This window comes from Neofelis nebulosa, chromosome 14, assembly GCF_028018385.1.
Source record: "Neofelis nebulosa isolate mNeoNeb1 chromosome 14, mNeoNeb1.pri, whole genome shotgun sequence".
In the NCBI taxonomy this organism is placed as follows: Eukaryota; Metazoa; Chordata; class Mammalia; order Carnivora; family Felidae; genus Neofelis; species Neofelis nebulosa.
The window spans coordinates 44,838,170-44,863,126 of record NC_080795.1 but is presented as its reverse complement, the minus strand read 5'-3'; the positions used below and the strand labels follow the sequence as shown (position 1 = coordinate 44,863,126).

General features: G+C 36.3%; 1 protein-coding gene across 1 annotated transcript in view; it reads left to right on the top strand.

Moving 5' to 3' along the window:
- STK3 (serine/threonine kinase 3) overlaps window positions 1–24,957 on the top strand; it is a 285,970-nt gene that overhangs the window by 145,363 nt on the left and 115,650 nt on the right. Inside the window, 2 exon segments of the mRNA XM_058698688.1 lie at window positions 999–1,136; window positions 12,117–12,242. Of these exon segments, the coding sequence (XP_058554671.1) occupies window positions 999–1,136; window positions 12,117–12,242 (264 nt within the window).

Here is a 24,957-nt window from a genome sequence, read left to right as displayed (position 1 = left end):
CTTTGGATTTTGTGTCTCATTCTCTCTCTGCCTCTCCCCAACTTGTGCTCCGTCTCTCTCTGTCTCTCAAAAATAAATAATGTAAAAAAAAAAAATTAAAAGAAAATGGTAATAGTGTTTATTGAGTGCTCAATACATTTGTTTTAACTTTATTGTATTTCATTTTTATATCTTTTCAAAGAAAATGATGTTTTAGTGATAGTATTTTATCAGGAACTATTATAGATGCCCCAAGAGAGAAGTAATTTCATTACATACAGTGATTTCCTAAGAACATTAAGAATTAATTCTCTTGGTTGAGAAAGGATGACTGGACAGCTAGGAGGACAAGGATGGCAGGAAGGCTTTTTAAAACTTTTGAATTTTGAACTTTCTGAATGTATTTAATTAGTTCTAAGTTATTAATACTAAATTATATCATTAATAACAAATTTAAGTGGTATATTACCTTTAATACTTTTAATTTGGAATCCTGATTCATGTAGTTAGAAAAGGAAACAAAAGTTTCCTTGGCTCTATTAGTATTATTTCTAATCACGGTAGTAATTTTATTTATACTTATATATTCTGGATTGCAGAAACAAATTGGACTGCTGCTATCCATTTTGAGCAGGAATACTTATATGAAACTGAAATGGGAAGTAAATCTGGCATGCAATAGCAAAATTAGGGAATATATCTGTTTAATTAGAGAATGTTCCTAATTTGGTAAAAGGGTTAGAATTGCAGTCTTTTTTGGAGACTGATTAAAAATAATAGATAAAATAAAGAATGATGTGCTCAATGAGCTGCAATTCAAATAGAGGAAATTTAATGGGAAATGATTACATTAGTAGCAGATGGACTTGCTTCCTGAATTGCAATCTTACTGGAAATCCTAGAACAGCTTAAATTTGTTTTTCAGATTTAGGGTCTGATAGAAAGATAGAGAGATTTGTTTTTTTGGTGTGCTGTTGTGATTCTTACTTAATTTCTTTTGGCTATTTCATTTTTGCTAGGCTATTTTTATGATTCCCACAAATCCACCACCAACATTCAGGAAGCCAGAACTTTGGTCTGATGATTTCACCGATTTTGTTAAAAAGTGCCTCGTGAAGAATCCTGAGCAGAGAGCTACTGCCACACAACTGTTACAGGTCAGTGCTTATGCCTGAAAGGGAAAGATATTTTCTTCATACCTTGTAGCTTTCTCACATTGACCAGAATTGCTGTGGCTTTTATTAACCGATTTCTCAAGATGTAAACCTCTGAGGAAATATGGATTGACAAAGACACACACACCATTCTTCGCCTACCTGTTCTCTGTGTCTCGATTTTCCTTTTCTGTTTTCCAAATTCAGTCTTCTGTCTTTTCCCTTTTTTCTATCTTTGTTGTTGTCAATTCTTCCCTCCAAAGTTGTTTAAAACAAAACTTCTAAAAGGTTCTCAGTGCAGAAATGAGTTATTTTCTCCACTGTTCGTATTTTTTGTGCTTTTTTCCCCTGCTGTATTAGTCCTTGGCCCAGCATTTCTTTTTTCACTTTTTGATATACCATAAGGTATATAAATACAAGATCCCTGAGCTCCTTGAAAAGACCTTATGTTGTGTATATATATTGATTACATGATTACCTAAATACTTTCAGTACCCACCCCCAACTACAAGCAGACTCTTTATCCAGAGTGTCAGGAGGTTTTATTTTTTATCTACGTTGGCATTTATTGCGATTAGAAATAATTTAATACTTTTGATAAACATCTGTGTCTTTATTTTCCCAACAGAATTGGCTTAGACCTCTAAGCTAATAATCAATTGATATTTGGAAAATAATTCTTGATATTTGGAAAGGAATTCTTTTTTGACCCAGCAGTTACACTTCTAGAAATTTGTTCTACAGAAAATGTTAACCATTGCTGACATAACTTATGTGTCGAAGTATTCATAGTACATTGTAATGACAGAAGATCAGAAACAACATAAATATCTGCCAACAGTTGGAAGCAATCTAAGGTCCACTGAGAGGAGTAATTGGCAGAGTATACACACCTACACATACATATATGTATATATCATCATAATTTATTATATTATTATATTCATTATAATATTCAATCCTATATACCCACTGATATGTCCTATTAATATATAATCAGTAATATCATATAATAATCATATGTTTAATTATAATGTCTTTCATTTATAAATCGTGTGTGTGTGTGTGTGTGTGTGTGTGTGTGCATGCACCAATGCTTGCAGTGGAGTAGATCTGGAAAAATAATCAAGAAACTGACCTCCAGAGTAGATAACAGTATGGCTAAGAAGCAGGAGTGGGATAGAGACATACATTTTGCTGAATGCTCTTTTTGAGCCTTTTGAGTTCTGTGTTATATGCAAATATTGCCTTTCAAGAATTAATTAATTAAAACTTTTATTTTGAGATATTGTCAGCATTACAGAGGAATTTTGAGCACATAAATCAAGGGCCAGTTGGTATTGTTATCATGTTGAGTATCCAAATTATTCATCCCCAAGGAAGACCAGAAAGAAGGAGGGGGGAAGCAAAACAAAAAGTGGGACAGATAGCACAAAAAATGATGGTTAAAATAAATCCAAATATATCTGGTAACTGATATTTTGGATAATGTAACCAGTATTTCTTTGTAGTCTTTCTTCCATAATCTTTTCTAATCTTAAGAAAAGATACTCTGGTTTTTGTTTTGTTTTTTCCCACTTTGAGTATTTAGGATAGAAAAGCAGTTGAGAAATACTCTAGTATAATTCCCTTATTTTGTGGATGAAGGTCTTGAAGCCCCAAAAGGTTAAACGACTCACTGAAGATCACACAGTAAAAGTGACTCTTGTGGGTTTATTCCATTTGTCCCCCAGCTCCACTCTTTTTCCACTCTTTTTCCACTCTTTTCTGCCCAAAAAGTTGGCCTAGATGGGCTACATTAACAAGCTCTGTTACCCTTTAGCCTCTAGTTGGGTTTGGCTTAAGCATCCTTCTTTATAACAAGAACTGTATAGTGCATATGAGCCAATATTTGCTTTCTTGATTTTTTTTTCTTCCTATTGTGCTATTGTTAACCATTCAAGGCCCTTTGTTATAATGTGCCCTTGCTTGTCTAGCCTCGTAACTGCCCTTTGCTACTTCTCTTTTTCTTCTCTATAAATTTTGAAATAATGGACTTGTAGTTTATTATACAGACCATGCTTTTTCAATCCTCTGTACCTTTTTTCACACTGTTTTCCCCAACCCTCCTAGTTAAAAACCCCCTTCACCAACAGTTTCCTTCTTACTCTTCTTTAATTATTTCTAATTCAAATTAGGTACTCCTCCAGGAAGCCTTCCTCTCTCATCCTTGTTAAGGCTAGTTGTCATTCCTCAGTGTTCCCAAAAGTGCATATCATTTACTGGCATCCAGTACTTAATACATGTATAGCAGATAGAATAATTATCGTGAGTCTCATTAGTCTCATTTGAGTCTTATTTGCTAGATGCCTGGAATCCATTCTGTCTCTTAAAGGAGTTTTGCATATGTCTTACATATTATGAGTTGAATTATAACTCTCAGAGGACAGTCTTATTACCAAGTTTTAGTGGACACATCTATAGCCTACATGTACAGATAATACCATGTTGATTTCTAGACCCTGATAAACAGTTTTTAAGAAATTCATGCTGAATTTTTTATAGTGTTTTTTTCTCCAGGGCACAATATAAATAATTGTGTAAGCTTAAAAGAATCATAGACTGAAAGGATCCTTTGAAATTATTAGTGAACTCCTAGTAGTTTTTAAAAGATGAGGAGATTGAAACCCCAAAGATATTAAAGGACAGGGTTCAAGTTCAGCCTAGTGGCGCTAAAGTTCCAGATCTCAAGATGGTCCTTGTATCTGCTGGTGGGCAGCCTAGAACCTGAAGTCAGCTCCTGCCCCAGGATGTATTTCTGTGAGACTGTGAGGTTGACTGAGATCTGCCATTATTTGAATTGACCCCTGAGCTTGACTAGAACAGATGACGTCATGGGTTACTCTGTGAACTCCCATGGAACGTGACTTATTCTTCCATTTCACCAGTTCAACTGAGGAGTAGAACTTTATCTACCTTGCTGTCCCTCCCATTTATAATAGTCAAAATATTTTCTATTCATACATAGAGATCTGTGTCAAACAGTGGTAAAATATTTGCTTTAACCTTTAAACAATTGAGAAAACTCAATAAGGGTAATCTGTTGTATTTACCCTATTTTTGCTCTTTCCATTGTTCTTTCTCCTAATGTTTCACAGTCCCTTCTTTTATTACTTCCTTTGTGTCTAGAGGACTTCCTGTAAGCCATTCTTTTAAGGTAGGTCTGCAGTAAGAAATTCTCTTAGTTTTCCTTCATATGAGAATATATGGATTTCCTTTTCTTTCCTGCAGGATATTTTCACTAGCTATAGAATTCTTGGTTGACAGGTTTTTTTTTTTCCTTTCAGCACTTGAAAAATATTGTGCCACTTCCTCTGATATCACAGTTTCTTATGAGCACTCTACTGTCTCTTTGTTGGATTGTTTTACCCCTTGCTGTTTTCAAGATTTTTTTTCTTTGTCCTAATTTTCACAGGTCTAATTATGTGTCTAGGTATGAATTTCTTTTGGTTTATCCTGTTGGGAGTTTGTTTACCTTCTTAAATCTGTAGGTTTTTCTCTCTTACTAGTTTAGGAAAGTTTTTGGTCATTATTTTTTCTAATGTTTTTTCAGTCCTACCCTCTTTCTCTTCTCTTTATTATGACTCCATTGATACAAATGTTACACATTTTGTTTTAGTCTTACAGATCCCTGAGATTCTGTTCATTTTTAGGCTAGTCTATTTTCTTTCTGTTGTTCACATTGTGTACTTTCTACTATTTTATATTACAATTCACTGATTCATCCCTCTGTCCTCATCTGCTGATGAGCCCATTCATTGAGTTTATTGTCATTACTGTATTTTTCAATTCTAACTTTTTCATTTGTTTCTCTTTTATATCTTCTATTTCTTTCTGGAGACTTTCCAATTTTTCATTTGTTTACAAGCATGTTTGTAATTACTTGTTGAAGCATTTTTGGGATGACTGCCTTAAAATCCTTGTTACGTAATTCTTTTTTTTTTTTTTTAATTTTTTTTTTAACGTTTATTTTTTTATTTTTGAGACAGAGAGAGACAGAGCATGAACGGGGGAGGGTCAGAGAGAGGGAGACACAGAATCTGAAACAGGCTCCAGGCTCTGAGCTGTCAGCACAGAGCCCGACGCGGGGCTCGAACTCTCGGACCGCGAGATCATGACCTGAGCCGAAGTCGGCCACTTAACCGACTGAGCCACCCAGGTGCCCCCTTGTTACGTAATTCTAACAGCCATGTCATCTTGATGTTGCTGTCTGTTGACTGTCTTTTCCCATTTTAGTTGAGATTTTCCTGCTTGTTGGTATGGTGAGTGTTTTTCATTTGGAACTGGGACATTTTGGGTATTATGGTGAGAGTGTAGATCTTATTTAAATTTTCTAACAGGTGTCCTCTGATGCTGCTTCAGTGAGGGAAAGGGGCCCCATCTCATTTCTGCCAGGTAGCAGTAAAAGTCTGATACCCCCACTTGGTCTCCTTTGACATGTGTGTGCTGGGGTCCCTTATTACTTACTGAACAGGGGTGAGGGCTGGGGCGCATCTAGTGGCCTCTCCTAGAACTGCAGGGCCTCATTATAGCTTGCTGGTGATGAAAGTTCTGACTCTCCAGTGGGCCTCTGTCTGATTCCACTCCAGCAGGGAGGGGGTGGGTTTTTTTGTTTGTTTGTTTGTTTGTTTCATTATTGCCTGGTAGGGGTATAAGTCCAGCCTGCAACACAGTCTCTGCAGACACTTCACACCAGCAGGGTGGCTGACAATTTGTTATACGGCCTGATAGAAGTGAAAGCCCTAGCCTGATACTTGGTCTTCTCTGATACCACCTCAGTAGAAGGATTGGACAGCCTCCAGAGGTTGGAAGTCTAGGTTCCTCATTCAGCCTTTGCTGGTGGGGGAGGGGTCAGTGTTTTCTGTGTAGTGTTTGGCTGGACTAGATTGGTTGTTACCTAAAACTTTTGTCTTGTTAGCTGTCCTTTCCTGATCTCTTGGCTTGAGAGAGTAGGCTTTTGTAGGGTTTTTGTTTTTGTTTTTTTCACTTGTGTCCATTGGTATTTCTTAGTTGTGCTGGCTTCTCTAGTACCTGATCTGGGATAAGTGAGGTAAAACAGAAAACCATGGACCTCAAAGCTGTGTTCTACCCCAAATTCCAGAGTCCCTACCCATTTTGCCACCTTCTCTCCATCTTTCAGAATCTTCCTATGTTTTGTCCAGGGTTTTAATTTTGCTTTAATGGAGAGTTACAGGGAAAAGTATGTCTATTCATTTTGTCCAGAAGCAGAAGTCTCTTCTTCAATTCACTTTAAATTCTTGTTTGCTATGAAGTTTTTTTGAATAAATCACTAATTTGAATTCTGTCAGTTCAGAAATTGGTAATTCAGAACATGAACAAAATTTAAGAGGCACTATCTCAGATTTTAAAAGAGGTAATTTTCAGGCAGCCTTATTTTAAAGATACATGATCAAGAATGTGGTAGGTTGATTTGGGGTATTTCCTGTCACTACAACATTAGTTCAGGTGTTTTATGAATTCTCACCCTTTTTTAGTTAAAAAACATTTTTTTTAATGTTTATTTATTTTTGAGAGAGAGACAGACAGAGTGTGAGCAGGGGAGGGGCAGAGAGACAGAGACACAAAAACTAAAGCAAGCTCCAGGCTCTGAGCTATTAGCACAGAGCCTGATGTGGGACTCGAACTCAGGAGCCATGAAGTCATGACCTGAGCCAAAGTCGGATGCTTAACCAAATGAGCCAACCAGGTGCCCCTCACCCTTTTTTAGTTTTGATTTTCCTTTAGATGCATTTAGAAATAGCCTTTTAGAATTTGGTGTGCTTATCTTTTTCTTACTGATTCTTTTAAAAACTCTTGTGATCACCTTCTTGTCTGATATAAATGTTACAAATAAACTTTTTAATTCATATTTTTTGTCATTTATGCATTTTTAAGTTATATGTATCCAAATCATCTTTTTCTTTTGTTTTATAGCTTTGGATTGAACATATAAATATTCTCATATATTACCCTCTTGTTCTCTGTGTTTCTATTTTTTTAACTTTCACCTCCTTTCATCTATCTGGAATTTATTTTCGTGTTTCTGTGATAAAGATCTAGTTTAAATTTTCCCACAAAAGACAGGCATTATCTCAGCACCAGTTTAAAGTTATTTTTCCTCAGTGATTGAAAATGCTATCTTCATAGTATGACTGTTTGTTTTGTGTATTATATTCTATTTCTGGGGACATTATATTTTGTTTCATTGCTCTTCCTATTCTTAGAGTAGTACCACATGCTTCTCTAGGCATTTAACAAAAAGATGTAGCTTCTTTTTACTAATTTTTCTGTTGATTCAATCTGATTATAATATTCAGATAGTTTTAAAATTTTTTTTGCCTATTTTCTCAGTGACCAAAAAAGCCCCACTATTTCCTATGTCTTATTTATTTAGAACTTAATTCTCTAAAATTGTTTTGAATCATAATGTTGTATTAAGTTTATAACTATGTTTCTTTATATTACGTCCCTTATAAACATTAAATGACTGTTTCATCGTGTACTGTTTGAGCCTTCACTTTTATTTTATTTGGACCATTTTATTCTTGATACATTTTTGTGTTTGACTACTATTTCATTGCCTATCTTTGACTTTTAACCCAAGTTTTTCTTAGTATGCCTCTTATAGAAACATGAGTTAGACTTATTATAAATATATCTCATTTAGAAAGTATGTAGTTGAATTTATCTTGTAATCTAAGTGTCTTTTAGTGCTTAACTACAATACTATTTAATAAATGGAAATTCAACCCATTTATTTACATTGGTGTATCTTAATAAAATTTAAATCATGGTTGTCATGTTTTACTTTTGTCAACTTGTTTTCTCTGGTATTTGTAGTTATTATGTTGCTTTGCATTTTTAATTTTACCATCTGCTACTTTATTTTTATTTTATTTTTTAGAGAGGGGGAGGAGGCCGTGGGACAAAGAGAGAGAATCTTAAGCAGGCCACACTCAGCATGGAGCCTGATGTGGAGCCTGACCCACTTCCCTAGGATCATGACCTGAGCCAAAATCAACAGTTGGATGCTCAACAGACTGAGCCATCCAGGCACCCCACTACCTGCTACTTTAAAAAAGCCTTGAAAAACAGTCTTTAAAAATCAGCCAGGGGCACCTATGTGGCTTAGTTGGTTGAGCGTCTGACTTTGGCTCAGGTCATGATCTCATGGTTTGTGAGTTCGAGCCCCACATTGGGGTCTGCACTGACAGTGTTGAGTCTGCTTGCTATTCTGTCTCTCTCCCTCTCTCTCTCTCCTTCCCTCCCTCCCTCTCTGCCCTTCCCTGCTTGTGCTCTGTCTCTCAGAATAAATAAGTAAACTTAAATCAGCCAGTGTTTGATAAAATTTCTCTTCTGACTGTCAAGAATCCTCAAATAATATGGCCTTGGTCCTCAAGTACCCTTTTAACTTTTTTAGCCAGTTCCTCTTTGTTGGTCAAAATTATACCTGTAGCAGTTATGTAGAGAAGACATGAGTGCAAGTGAAATCAGATATGCTGAGATTTTGAGATTAAGAATGTTGAGCCCTATAGACTAATAGTAACATAATACTGAATAAACTTCATGAAAATAAAATTGAAGTAGATTGGATGAATCATATATGTACTTTGGTATTTTTTAAAGATAAAACTGTGGCTTGCAGGATTGGCTAATAATTTTCCCTGAGAAGATAAAGTATAATACAATTTGAAATTTCTGTGCCTTTAAAAAATTTTTTTTAACATTTATTTTTATTTATTTATTTTTTCTTTTGAGAGACAGAAACAGAGCCTGAGTGGCATAGGGGCAGAGAGAGGGAGACACAGAATCTGAAGCAGGCTCCAGGCTCTGAGCTATAGCACAGAGCCTGACACGGGGCTCGAACTCACAAACTGTGAGTTCATGACTTGGGCTGAAGTCAAATGCTTAACCGACTGAGCCACTCAGGTGTCCCATCTGTGCCTTTTTAAAGAAGAACAATTCTGGGGCGCCTGGGTGGCTCAGTCAGTTGGGTGTCCGACTTTGGCTCAGGTCATGATCTCATGGTTCCTGGGTTCATTGGGCTCTGTGCTGACAGCTCAGAGCCTGGAACCCGCTTCGAATCCCATGTCTCCCTCTCTCTCTGCCCCTCCCCACTTGTGTGCTCTCTGTCTCTAAATAAATAAACATTAAAAAAAATAAAGAAAAATAATTCTATTAGTTCTCAGTTTTTTGTACTGTTGGTCTTCTTCCACTTCTGTTAATATTGGTCACTAAATCCTTTTTAAGAGTTCTTCTGTGAGAGTCACTATTTCCCCTCACTTGTGTGAGCTATTTTTTTCACCCATGTTCTTAATAATTTACACTTGTGTTATTATAGTCTCTTCCCACTCTATTTCATGTCTAAACTCTACTGCAAGATTATGGTGTCAAAGACATTCTTTTCCTTACATTATTTTCTTGCTTATGTAATTGAAGTGGCTCTCAGACAGAATCCAGGCATCTCATTTTTAGCATTTATCCTTCTTGTTCCACTGTTTTCTGGATCTAAATTCCCGGAACCCCATTTCTCTAAATAGTGTTTCTGTTTTGGCTAGGTGGATCTTCCTACTGTGTTCTGGCATACATCTCTTATCTTTGTGTGTTTGTTCATATTGTTCATACTTGTCCTCCTCCCTAAAATGGTCTGTTTCTTCTGTGTGAGGTATCTGAGATTGTCACATTACCTTTGCTTCTGCTCTTACATTTCTTAATCATAAATCATAGAGTCTGCATCAAACCATCATGCATGTAACTTGTATGTCACATTGTAATTTTCTATATGTATCTTTTATTTCTTATTCTAGATGATAAGTTGCTTAAGAGCAAAGAACATATCTTCAATTATTACTTTTTGAGACCTTTCCACAAGTGTTCTCAAAATTTTTAGAGTCGAACTGGGGTTCCTTCCTGCTCACAGCTCCACCATCCTCTGAGACACTGTATTTGTCTGTTTTCCAGCTTCGTAGAAAGAGACGAACTCACGGAAGAGTGCATAGGGATCAGATCTGAGAGTGGAACACACCACTTGTACTCACAACCCATTCATGAGAGCTTAGTCACACAGTCACAACCAACTGAAAGGGGGAGACTGAGAAATGTAGGATCTAGCTGGGTTGCCATACATCCAACCCCAACTCTGTTTTAGTGGATGACTGGGAATCTGCACTGCAGTTATGTTACTAGCTCTTAATTTATCTGGCGATTAGTTTGTGACTGTTATAGAAGAATTTATTGGTTCTTTGCCATCAATTCTAGTATTTCTGTAATCTGGCAAAATTCTTCCATATAGTTTTCCCAAATGATATGTTCACCATTTTATTTTTTTAAATTCTATCCTAAATGTGTATAATTTCTTCTTTAGCACTATTTTTTTGTCTTTAAGAATATTTTTATGTTCTGTTGATCTTTATTAAAATAACTATCTATGGATATGTAATATGAAAATTAACATTTTGAAACTGTATTGCTGCCTCAAAATAAGGTTATTTATCTCAAATTGTATTTGTAACCTGTCCCCTACTTTCTCTCACACTCCTTCTCCCTTTCCCCAATAAAAAAGTCATTGAAAACCCAGGTCTATCCTGGTGGTTTCCCTTCTATTTACCAGAAATATAGCAAACTCAGATATTTTCACTAGATCAAGATGCTATAAAAAAGAAGTTAAAAGGTGTTTTATACATAGCATAGAAGTGAGACAGTATTTATTTTCTAAAAAATATTTCCTTTATTACTGTTTCTCCATTGGAGATGATTATATTATTCAAAACATAATAAAGTAAAAAATACGTAAAAGAAGTAACAGAATAGTTGCCTCCTTTGGGCCACTGATTGTGGCTGTCAGTTTATGAAGATTAATTAAAATTTGTATGTATTACCAAAATAATTTTATTTTCATATGTAATATAATCACCAATCTCTTATTTTTTATAATAATTTTTAATTAATTAAAAAAATTTTTAAGTTTTTGTTTAAATTACAGTTAGTTAACATACAGCGTAATAATTCCTTTCAGGTGTAAAATATAGTGATTCAGCATTTTTGTATAACACCCAGAGCTCATTACAAGTGCACTCCTTAATCCCCATCACCTGTTAAGCCATTGCCCCCCACCCACTTCCCCTCTAGTAACTGATCATCACCAATCTGTTAAAAAATTCTTTATCTTTTTCACTATCTAATCTACACTTCCTTTGGACAATTATACATACATATTTTTAAAAATTTTTTTTTAATGTTTATTTTTGAGAGAGAGAGGGAGGCAGGCTGCAAGCAGGGGGAGGAGCAGAGAGAGAGGAAGACACAGAATCGGAAGCAGGCTCCAGGCTCTGAGCTGTCAGCACAGAGCCTGACGCGGGGCTCGAAACCACGAACTGTGAGATCATGACCTGAGCCGAAGTCTGTTGCTTAACCGACTGAGCCACCCAGGCACCCCTGGACAGTTATATTTTTAATTTTTTTTTAATGTTTATTTATTTTTGAGAGAGAGAGAGAGAGAAAGAGCATGAGCGGGGAGAGGCAGAGAGAGAGGAGTCTGAAACAGGCTGCAGGCTCTGAGCTGTCAGCACAGAGCCTCACTCACGACTCAAACTTCTGAACCGTGAGATCATGACCCAAGCCAAAGTCAGATGCTTAACCAGCTGAGCCACGCAGGAGCCCCTGGACAATTATATTTTTAAGGGTAATGTAATGTAGTTTTATTAACAGGATTGCATGTTTTGTGTGTGCCTTAATGGTTTTCCAAAAGCAAGTAAACCCAAAAACAAAATCTTTGTTTCTAAAGCAGCTGGAATATTCTCTTTTCTTAATATATACATTTAATTTTAGTTGAAAGAACAATTGAAGCCTGTGATCCTGATTAGCATTTATGTGTTGTTTTAACATATTTTAGATATAATTCAGAGAAATGTTTGGAATTTATATCGTTGAATTTTACTTTTCCAGCACCCTTTTATCAAGAATGCAAAGCCTGTATCAATTTTAAGAGACCTGATCACAGAAGCTATGGAGATCAAAGCTAAAAGACATGAAGAGCAACAGCGAGAACTGGAAGAGGAAGAAGAAAATTCGGTTCGTAATTACCCTCAAAAAGTTGATTTTTTTTCCTTCCAAGTCATTTTTCTATAAATTTGGGTTTTTTTTCTTTAAATATGTCAATAGCACTTATTTTATTATACAAGGAGATGTGTTTGTTTATTAAATTTCAAAATGTATTTTGTTTGCATCAAATGTTTGCTATCCTTTCCTGATGTCTTAAGAATTAGAGTATAGTATCTAGTATCTAGATGACACTCAGTGTCATATTTGGTCAATTTTGTGTCATATCTTCTAGAACTTTCTTTCAACTAGCTATCAATTATGCTGTAAATAAAGGGTACCACAGTAGAAGATGGATTGCTATAGAAAGCGGGAGGACCATACAAGAACCTACCCGTTTATCCCATTTACTTTATATTCATGCATCAGTGCATCTTAATACCAAAATAATTATGTCTCACATTTTATAATGTTTAATGCTTATGTTCTTCACTAATGATGTTTTTCTTATTTCAAATTATAAATTTTTTTCTGGTTTAAGATCCAGAGATGAATACCTCATGGTATTCAGATAATTGTAAAATCTGAAAGCACAAATATCATTTTATTTTTTTACTGATTGAAATGTCATTGATAATATCTGTATTTTCCCATAGACTTTTTTAATCTTATAGTTTTAATCGTCTACAAATAGTATTATTTTGCTAATTACATTTAGTTTTAGTTTCAGAGACTGGTTATCCAATTAGGATTTCTTCTGAAATTCTTTTACCCGTTTCACCAGTTATTAAAACTTGTATCATGTGGTAGCTGAGGACAAGGACAAATATGCATCTTTGCAGAGCTGATTTACGATCATATTTTTTAGATTTGCAACTACATCGGTTATTCATTTGGCAGTGACTGTGGACTGCCTTGTGAGACAGATGTTTTGAGCTTATATTCCAGATGTAAGATTTTTACTAATCAATTTGCCATTCAGAATTGTAAATAACATCTCTTTAAAGGTTTTTGGTTTTTTTATTTATTTACTTTGAGAGAGAGAGAGAGAGAGCGAGCATGAGTAGGGGAAGGACAGAGAGAGAGGAAGAGGGACAATCTCAAGCAGGCTCCACACTGTGCAGAACCCAAGGCGGGGCTTGAACTCAATAACCACGAGATCATGACCTGAGCCAAAATCAAGAGTCAGACACTTAACTGATTTAGCTACCCAGTGCCCCAAGTTTTTGTTTGTTTGTTTTGTTTTGTTTTGTGTTTTGTTCCTTTGGGATTGTGTATCCACTCTATTAAAGTTAAGTAATATGGAATGAGGTAAAGACCTTGGTTCTTGCTTTCAAAGGGCTTTATAGCTCCCACCCTGGGTTCCTGTGTGATAATAGATATAGTTACTGATTTTTCTCCAGTTAACATTTGTAAATGTTAATTTTTTTCTAGATTTTTTTTTTTTTTTAGTTTTTAAAGTACTTTTGTCATATATTATTTCATTTGATCTTTAAAAAAAGGAAGATTGGTCATGTACTATATATGTTATTATCCCATTTTGCAGATGAGGGAGATTGGGTTAGGAGAGAAGTGATTTACCAAAGTTCATAAAGCTAAGGAGGAACCAAGAATAAAACTAGGTCTTGTACTTGTATGCTCCCATGTTCATTCACTAATACTTTATGCTCACTTTTTAATCAAATGTTTATTACTTCAAAAATAAGCAACATTGGATTATCAAAGTTGTACAATTTCTGAGAAGTTTATATTCACAAAAATGTCTGTTTTTTGCCCTTCTGTGGTGGTACCCATCTGCCTTTCTGTCACCTTGTGCAGTTTTCTTATGGGTGCTGGGCTGGTGGACTGCCTCCAATTATCTGTCAATGGACAAGTGATTGTTTTGCTTTGTTCTGTCTTCCTGTACTTAACTGTAGACCAGTTTCCACTTTTGATGGATAGGGAAACATTGATTACTCCAGGGCTTACCAGTTTTTACTGGTTTTAAGACCTTACGCTAGTCACTTAGGTTACTTTCTGCCACTTGAGTGATCTCTTTCTTCATTTTCTTCTTCTCCACTGAGCTCCAGCCACATTGATCTTCTTTCAAATTTTTTATTTTTAATGTGCCAGAAACCTTTCCTCCCTCTGCTTGAAACATTCTTCTTCCCAAGAACTCAAGTCACTTGGTTCTTCTCACCTTTTGAGGCTCAGCTTTAAATATCGTGTGTCCCAAAACTTAGCAGCCTACCACAATACACATTCATTATTTCATGGTATCTGTAGATCAGTTATTTCAGAAGTGGCTTAGTTAGATGATTTTCAGCGTTTCTCATGAGGTTGCAGGCTAAGTGTTAGTGAGAACTGCAGTCAACTGAGGGCTTGACAAGAACTGGAGTTCTAAGGTAGCTCACTCATGTGGCTGTCCTGGGGCTGCTTCAGTCCCTCGCTGTGTGGACTCTCTCTAGGGCTACTTGAGAGTCTTCACAGCATGGAAACTGGCTTCTCTCAGAGGAAGTGATCCAAGAGAAAGAACAGGGAGGAAATCTCAATGCTTTTTATGACCTACTCTTGGGAGTTACATACTGTCACTTCTGCCACATTCTGTTTGTTAAGAGAAGTTACTGGTCGTAGAAATGGTGGAGTAGGGAGCTCTAAGAATCTGTGCCTCCGCAGAAACACCCATTAAGTTGGAAAAATAACTGACAAATCAACTTTTTCAAAACACTGAAATCGAATAAAAAAACTTACAGCAACCAGGACAGTGCTTACTGAAGAAGGAGGCTGCTAAATTTTGGTAAGATAGTGTTGTGGCATTTTGGTCTACATGCCTGCCATCCCCCATTTTCTATTTCTTTTTCTTAAAAAATTTTCTTTTTAATGTTAAGTTTTGTTGAGAGACAGAGTGTGAGTGGGGGCTGGGCAGAGAGAGAGGGAGACACAGATCTGAAGCAGGCTCCAGGCTCTGAGGTGTCAGCACAGAGCCCGACACGGGGCTCGAACTTGCAGACCGCGAGATCATGACCTGAGCCGAAGTCCGACGCTTAACCAACGGACCCACCCAGCACCACCACCACCACCCCCACCCCCCCCCCCCCCGCAGCCCCCATATGTAGCTCAGCAGCAGCCGTGGGAACAGCAGTGGAGAGAGATGGTAGGGGAGAGCAATAAGAAGCTTATGCTCAAAAAATTGTGGCTTTGCATTTTGACCTGTCTGATGGTTCCCTGAGGGACCAGCACAGAGACTTGCCTTTGTTTTGGCTCTGTTGAACTAGAGCAGCTTTCTGGATGGTGTCTGTAAAAAACAGCTAAATTTAGTAGAGCTAATAAACAAGTTCAGCACAGTTGGAGGGTATAAAATCAACATACAAAAATCAGTTATGTTTTTATGTACCAGCAATAAGTGATGGAAAAAGGAAATTAAATAAACAGTTCTATTTACCATAGTATCCAAAAGAATGAAATATTTGAGAATAAATTAAAAAAAAATTTTAATGTTTATTTTGAGAGAGAGAGAGAGAGAGCACGAGCAAGGGAGGGGCAGAAAGAGAGGGAGACACAGAAGCTGAAGCAGGCTCCAGGCTCCGAGCTGTCAGCACAGAGTCCAGTGTAGGGCTCGAACTCACAGACTGCGAGATCATGATTTGAGCCAAAGTCGGATCCTTAACTGACTGAGACACCCAGGTGCCCCACCTGAGAATAAATTTAAGCAAGGAGGTAAAAGACTTGTACAGTGGAAAGTACAAAACATTGCTGAAAGAAATTAAAGAGTACCTAAATCAATGGAAGGATATCCCGTGTAAATGGGTTGGAGGACTTACTATTGTTCAGATAACAGTATTTCCCAAAGTGATTCACAGATTAATCCAGTCCCTATCAAGATATCAGTGGTCCTTTTTGCAAAATGCGAAAACCTATCCTCAAATTCAGATGGATCAAAGGGACCCCAAATAACTAAAACAGTATTGAAAAAGAAGAACAAAGTTGGAGTACTCACTTCCCAATTTCAAAACTTAGCATAATGCTGTAGTAATCAAATGTGATACTGGCATAAGGATAGACATATAGACCAATGGATTAGAATTGAGAGTCCAGAAAAACCCATATGTCCATGGCCAGTTGATTTTCAACAAAGGTGTGGAGACTCTTTGGTGGAAAAAGAACCATCTCTTTAACAAATGGTAGTGGGACAACTGGATAGCCATGTGAAAAAGTGAACTTGGACCCCTACCTTTCATCATATACAAAGGCCTTTTAATGTAAGATCTAATTGGGGCGCCTGGGTGGCGCAGTCGGTTAAGCGTCCGACTTCAGCCAGGTCACGATCTCGCGTTCCGTGAGTTCGAGCCCCGCGTCAGGCTCTGGGCTGATGGCTCAGAGCCTGGAGCCTGTTTCTGATTCTGTGTCTCCCTCTCTCTGCCCCTCCCCCGTTCATGCTCTGTCTCTCTCTGTCCCAAAAATAAAAAAAACAAAAAACAAAAAAAAAACGTTGAAAAAAGATCTAATTGGATGGATCAGCAAACCAAATATAAGAGCTAAAATGTTAAAACGCTTAGGAGAAAACAAGTAATCTACCTGACTTTGGATTTGGCAGTGGATTCTTAGAAAACCAAATCACGAGTAATAAAGAAAAAAAATAGAAAAATTGAAATTTATCAAAATTTAAAACTCTATATATCAAAGGATATCATCAAGATATGAAAAGACATGCTATGGAATGGGAGAAAATATTTATAAATTATATATCTGGTAAGGGTCTAGCATTGAAAATATATAAAGAACCGTGGCACCTCAACAACAAAAAGACCTAATTGAAAACTAAGGAAAGAATTTAAGTAGGCATTTCTCCAAAAATACACAGATGGCCAACAAGCACATGAAATGAGGCTCAGCAACATTAGTCATTAGGGAAATGCAAGTCAAATTCACCATGAGATGTTGCTTCACACTCACTAGGTGTGCTGTGATTAAACAAAAGCCAGGAAAATAACCACTGTTGATAAGGATATGGAGAAATTGGAACCCTCATACATTGCTGATGGAAATGTGAAATGGTACAGCTGCTGTGGAAAATAGTTTGGTAGTTACTTAAAACATTAGACATAGAATTACCGTATGATCTAGCAATTCCACTTCTAAGTATATATCCAGAAGAATTGAAAACAGATACTCAAATAAATACTTGTACATGAATGTTCCCAATACCATTCACAGTAGACAAAAGTAGGTTAATTGTGGTATATACACACAATGGAGTATTATTTAGCCATAAAAAGAAATAAAATAGGGATACATGCTACAGCATGGAAACCTTATACCAAGTGAAAGAAGCCACACATAAAAAGTCATGTTGTATCATATGAACGATCTGAAACAGGTAAATCTTTAGAGACAAAAATCAGATTAGTGCTTGCCAGAGACTGGCCAGGGGGTGGGGGAGGGGGCAGGGAAGTAGGGGAGATGGGGAATGATTGCTTGATGAGTGAAGTGTTTTTTTGGGGTGGGGGGGTGATGAAAATATTTTGATACCTGATCAAGATAATGGTTGAACAACCTTGTGAATGCACTAAATGTCACTGATTGTACACTTTAAAATATTTTTATGTTACTTGAAGTTCACCTCAATTAAAAAATAAAAACAAGTCACTTAGTCTGCCCCACACTTAAGCAGAGAATTAGACCCTACCTTTTCAGGGAGAATTTCAGGGAATTTATGGGCATGTTTTAAAACTAATACAAAGTGTCCTTTGGCTACGAATTATTTACATTCTTTGCCCATGTGGAATATACTTACTACTTCTTAACTGTCTCTTCTTCACTCTGAGTATTATCCCTTTACATTATCAGCTCCCGGTTCAGTATTTTGTCTTCTAGATCACATTTGGAAAGAGATGAGAATCCTTCAGTCTAGCTTATCTCAGTTTGAAGACTGGCAAACTAAAGGTTAGTTATCTGCCCCCCACATACCCAAAATACAGTGCTGGGTCAGGCATAAGACTATCACTATAGACGGTTGTTTTCAAAGAGTGAGGACAGGAGGCACAATAATTAGCAGTCCATGGCAATTTTGGAATCCAGCCAAGAAAGTGTTAGAAGTTCTATTTGAGTATTTCAGTTCTATTCCGGCCCTGTTTCTCAATGACTCTTTGCTGTGCCCTCTGAGTTCCTGCTTCTGTTCACTGTGTGTTTCTTCCTTTTTCATAGGAAGACAGCCTATGTTTTGAACTAAATTATTTTCTCAGCCCCTTCCTGCCTGTAGAAGTTTGAGACTCCAGAATCCTCTTTTCATTTTGTGCTTTGTCCTAGTGAGACCATGCTGGTGGTGTTTCTGCCAAAAAACAATTGTGTGGGCACCCTATAAATCCTATTGTGGTTCACTCCATTAGACCAGGCGACACCCCTACATTTTGTTGAAATAATTGCTTCTTTACCATGTTCTCTCCTAAGGCTGCTACAGGACAATGCCTTTAAGCTTCATAAAAGCCCTATTACGTATTTAGCTCTTTCTGAAGTCTTAGTAAAGGATTTTAAGGTCACCAGTGCAGCTTGATTTTTAGACAATTTTTTCTGAAGGTACCTTGGATTTGATGTTTGCTTGGAAGCTTTTTCATAATTGTAGCATTGTTTCCTGTCTGTTGAGGCTAGGGACTTACTAAACCAACGAGTCCTGATTCCTTTTTTAGTTACTCTTTCTTAAGCTTTTCTCTCTCCTTGTGCATTTTGTTATAAGCAGTAAAAAGAAACCAGGCATCACCTTAACACTCTGCCTAGAAATCTCCTTAGCTAGATGATATACCCAGTTTAACAGGTACATTTTTTACCTCCTGGTTACTGTAGATGACAGTGTCCTAAATTTTCTGCCACAGTGTAATAAGAATATCTTTTCTTCAAGCTTCCAGACATTTATCTTCCCTTCCTCCTTAATGATCAGTCTTCTAACAGCCTTTCATGGCTCTGTGGGCTGGTTCTAATAGGCTCTTCAAAGTGCTTCCAGCTTCTACTCACTGTACTGCTCCAAAGCCATCCCATCGATTTAGGTATATGTTACTGAGTCCTGTCCACAGTCAGGGCGAGGGGAATTAGGTTCCACCTTTCGAGGGGAGTACTCCCAAAGTATTGTGGATAAATTAAAAATCACATCAGGCTTTTGGTTGTTGTTTTTTTGTTTTTTTGTTTTCAAATAATCCTTAATTCTTTGGAACCGACCTAGCATTTCTGAGTAAAACTATTACGTTCTTTTTTGTTGTTTTTAATTGGAGTCATAAGAAAAAATTTAAAGTCTTAGCAGAGTCCTAGTTTGAACAGTATTCACATGCTTTGCTTTCGATTATGTTCTCAGGCAGTCGCTTCCATCTTGAGATCATTTGTCAGTTTTCCCCCTAATACAGTATACACACATGCGCACAAGAGCAGTGATAATGGATCTGAATTCCTCCTACACAGGTAAAAGTGTATCTCTACATTGCCAACATTTTTAGTAAATTTTTAAATCGGTAGTCATTTTCTCTCAGAAACATCCACATTAAAGGCTCAAAATCTTTCATAGTTTGTCTTTATACTGTACATTCTTTTGGGATTCTCTTGCAGATTGGCTTAAAATTGGATTACATATACAGTTTTAAAATAAGACAGCTGAATACTCATAGAACTACTGTCTCTTGATGTTCAAGGCCAAATTACATCCTTAAAGCAATACTGTATTTTTCATAAAAGTGGAATATATTTACAAAATTTGCATTCATTTCTGACAAAGTCAACCCAAAGTTTGATATAGGTTATCTATATAAATTGCAGGCATATAAGACTTTTCTTATTCAGGTTATACTAACTTATCTATAGCATTCAAGATGTAAGCATGCACTTTGGCAGTTTATTAATTATACAACAAACAGTATACATTCCATGTAGTTCTTAATCTCTAATTAACCAGTGATTTTTAAAAAGCTGGTTTTAAGTTAGCTGGTATGGTTTACTGAAATATTATACAGGCACTTGAATGAATGTTTAAATATTTATACAGTAAAAGAGTTGGTGCTTACTGTTTTTAAGTAAGAGAACAAGGCAAACACTCCACGCATGATATGTTGGATGATGACTTAAAAATGGAATGGATGGTGTTAACAATAGAATTTGTGAGATAAGGTCCAGAAGGCACCGTTGACAAGCAGTTATTTTTAAAGTAGATTACAAGATTGATAAGGAGTTTACAAGAGTTGCTTTGTCACTGGAGTTTAGGCATTTCTCATGTAGATCACAGTGTTAAGTAAAATACAAGGAGTTGAACAGATGTAGAAGAATGTTACGTTAAGTGAAATGTTGAGTAAAAAATGGGATACTTCTTGATGTTACATGTGTGTATATATTGTATGCACGTATCAGGCCCTTTATTTTCACTTCCATCTAAAGAAAGTGCCTAAAGAAAGTGCCTAAAGAAAGTGTTGTTGTATTTCATGTTAGTTTGTAGTGACTCAAAGAAAGAGATTTTGCCTATTAATTGGCCTGAGACTATATCCTAGAGGTTCTGTTTTTGGAAAGAAATGCGGACTTTCTGGTGATTTCCTTATGGTTTGAACTCTAAGCTTGTCAGGCTGTGGTCCTTAATGTCTTAGAGTGGCATATCCCCTTTAAACAATTCACTGAAGCAGTAATTCTCAGCATGGGTGTGGGGAGAAATGCAGGGATGCTTTGGAAAATTCACTCCCCTACAGATGATGATACAGCCTCCACCTGAGCATTTCTCAGAAGCTTCCTCCCTCTCCCTGCCCCTGTTTAATAAGGGAACTTCAAATCAGTCTACTTCTTGAGAACCTTTTGAACTAGGTAAAGAACTGGGTGGCTCAGTTGGTTGAGCGTGACTTCGGCTCAGGTCATGATCTCACAGCTTGTGAGTTTGAACCCCGCATCAGGCTCTGTGCTGGCAGCTCAGAGCCTGGTGGCTGCTTCAAATTCTGTGCCTCCCTCTCTCTCTGCCCCAACCCACTTGCATTCTGTATCTGTCTCTCTCAAAAATAAATAAACATCAAAAAAATAAAAAAAGAATAGAACAGCAGCATCCACTTCAGTCAGTCCAGAAGCCTATAATGTACCTAGTTGGTTAAACGGGGTGGGGGTGGGAGATAGAATTTATCTAAGAGTAAGAAGACATTCGGCTTGGAGTTAAGTCCTGACTCTGTTCGCATATAACTCTGTGCCTTTGGGCAAGTTACTAACCTCTCCACTTTCACCATCTGTGTAAGAGGAATTACTGATAGACCACACATAACTCATAGAGTTCCTGTGGGGATGTGATTTTTAAAAATACATATAAGCACTTAGGACAGTGTGTTATGCGTAGTATGCCCAATAAAGTTTAGCTTTCATCTTTACTAATGCTACTAGTTGCCCCAGCAATAATGCTTATTAATTATAATATTTTAGCCATGTTTTTTTTTGTTTTTGTTATTGTTTGGTTTGTTCAGTTTTTGGTTTCTTTGGTGGTAGTTGTTGCTGCTGCTGGTTTTGCTCCTCAAAGGGCCACCAAGATAATGTCACTGATCAGATTTGAACCAATATTTATATTCACAATTTCTTTTTAAGTATTGTAAGATAAATTTTAAGTGGCCAGATCTGTTTGGAAGAATTGGGGAAGATTTTTGTAAAACTACTTTAAGCTTATAAAAAATCTATTTGAAGAAAACCAGTAAATAAATTTATTTATTGTCATTCCTTTGCTTCCTGAGAAGTAAATTAGACTTAGTAAGGAATAACTTGAGATTAAATTATTGATCAAAATTAAAATTCTTTAAAAGAATTAATCGCTTGTTACTTCTCATTTTCACAGTTCTATAATCTATAGAATCTATAAATCTATAAATCACAGTTCTAAAAAACCCCTACACAGTGTTTACAGAGGTATGACTATATAAATACTGTTTGCGGAGAAACGTCATAATATATTTTGGTTATGTGCTCTTTCTTTTTGTGATTTCTGGAACTAATAATTGTCTCAGTTTTTGTTACTGTCATTTATAGTTGTTGTTGTTTTTCTATGTACCTATCTAATTTTTTTTCAAATGTTACATTCCTATGCTCTGTGTAGGAGCCATAGACTCTATGTTCAAACATAGATCATTCATTAATTTTGTACTTTTTTCAACTCCTTCTTTCCTGGCCCTCTCTCCTCCTGTAATCTGTATGACTGCTTTCTAGAGTCTGGAGCAGCTGTCACACTAAGACCTCCCTACAACATCATCCTGGGAATTTCCTTTTGCTCTGTTCTGTAATGGATCCTCTGTTCCCTGGATCTTGTCTGTCTTATTTTATTTCCTCATTTTGATGGGCCCTATCTCCCAGGAGCTTCCAGACATTTGCAGTTGTTTTGTTTTGTTTTTCATACCTTGTATATCTGACCATGTCTTTATTCTACCTTTACCCATGAGAGATTGAGTATAAAATTCTGGATTGGAAATAACGTTCCCTTAAAATTTTGAAGGCTTTGTTCTGTTTTCTAACTCAGTGGGAGACAATGACAGTCCAATACCTGATCTTTTGGGTGTTTTATGGAAGATTTTTAGATCTTCACTTTTCCCTTTTCTTTAAAACTTCCATGGTGCTGTGCCTTGTAGATATTTTTTCATTCATTGTGTGGAGTGTCTTTTGGCCCTTTTAATTTGGAAATACTCTTAAGTGCTGTGTAATTTTATTTTTGCTTTTTCATGATACTTTTACCTCATTACTTCTCTCTGTTCTTGTGCATTTTCTCACTCTGGAACTGCTTTTGTTAGTTTATTGGACTTAGACTTATCATTCAGTGATCTTTTCTGTTTTTTTTTTTTCTCTTTTTGTTTTTTCTTAGAGGTCTCCTCAAGTTTATCTTCTAAACCTATTTTTTCCCCATGTCAAATATTTAATTTCTAAGATAATCTCCTCTTCTTCGTTGTTATTATATTACCACTTTGAATTTTCTTTTGCTTCCTACCTTGTCTATGTTTCCTTTGTTTTGATCTGTGACTTTTCATTTTATGGACTTTCTTCAAAGGTCTAGTGATTATATTTGATATAAGCACTAAAATTGCCTAGTGGAAACTCAGTGTGTAAGAGTGAACCTTACTGTAAAAGATGTTAGGAACCATTGTTCTGTGGCCTGAATTTGCTTGCTTTTTGTGACTTCTATTAAGTTTTAGATTTCTTTGGTCTGCTGAATTAGCTATTACTTATATATTTATCTGCTTTCTAGCTTCCAAATTTGGGGACATGTCCTGTTTGCTGCTTTCGCCTTTCCCTTGATCTTTATGAGTTTATCCTTTTCTGTGCCTTTATTGTAATTTTGGAAGAGTTTTGGGAGGGATAGGCATAAACCCATGTGCTCAATCATCCATTTTAATGGAAACTCTTACAACTTGTCATTTCTTGGGTGTTCTGAATTCTTAATTTGAAATACTGAGTTTTTAATATGATATTTAATATATATTAATATATAAAACACTTCATATGTTATAATGACTATAAATTCCTTGAGTACTCATAAATTAGCATGATTCAAAAAAAAATTATGGTCTGTTCAATTCTGGCTTATTCTGGATAGTTTGTAAATCAAAGTGATCCAAGAAGGGAAGGGAAACTTCTAAAAGGTAACATTACACAAAATCAGGGTAATTTAAGGCAAGTTAGTAGTTGATAAGAATAGAAGTAAATGGGTATTTGTCTTTTTTTGAACCACTGTGTCTTTTACACCCGGTTTTCTTTAGATGATAGACTAAAGGTATAGTCTTGGACCCTTTAGCTCCCAGTGTTTGACAATAATTGTAGACTAATGAACCATTATGTGATTGCTGCTATGTTTGTCTTAACATTTATATCTGTGAAGTTGAGGTTGTTGCTTTATAACCTCTTCTAATTTTCACTTATAACTTACCTTAGTTACCTGTGGCCATTTTTTTTTTTTTTTTTTAATTTGCTCCAATTTAGGAGATTCATTTTGGCTAATACCTGCTAGTTATAGTTCTGGACTGGTTACCTTTTAGGGTATGCCAGGAGGTTTTGGGTGGATATTTTGATATCCTAGCTGTTTTAATTTTCATTGAAGTTTTCCCCACTCTTTTTTCCTTCTTTGTGATTATTTCAAAGATGAATGGTCTTTTCAGCATGGTGGGAGATCTGTACTGCCAAGTTTTATTTCTGCATTTATTTTATCTTAAAAAAATTTTTTTTAAGTTTATTTATTTTGAGAGAGAGAGAGTATCCCACGCAGGCTCCACACTATCAGAGCAGAGCCCGATGTGAAGCCCGAACTCATGAACCATGAGATCATGACCTGAGCTGAAACCAAGAGCTGGACGCTTAACTTACTGAACCACCCAGACGCCCCTCTGCATTTATTTTTATCTTGGAAGCCTGTATTTTGTGACAGCCTTTATAGTAGCTATCTTTAGCCCTGACCCTGGATTGGTCCTTATCCAGTGACTGGGCTAATATAACACAGAGCCATGTTGGCCCTAGACCATTGGAAAATTTTATAAAGCTAAATTTTGAAATACTGTAGATTGAATTCTTTTCCTAATTTTAAAAATCTAGAGCTGTGAAATTCACCATACTGATTTGCTACAGTATAAGAGTCATTTACATTTGATATTCAGTATTAATACTCGAACTCATTGTGGATCCTGCTTTTTCCATTCTCGGTGAGTGCAATTTCCCAAGAATTTATGAGTTATACCAATATCAACTTATAATTTTTCCAAATTTAATTTTCTTCTACACAGTTCAGCTTACTACAGATGGAGAAAAATTT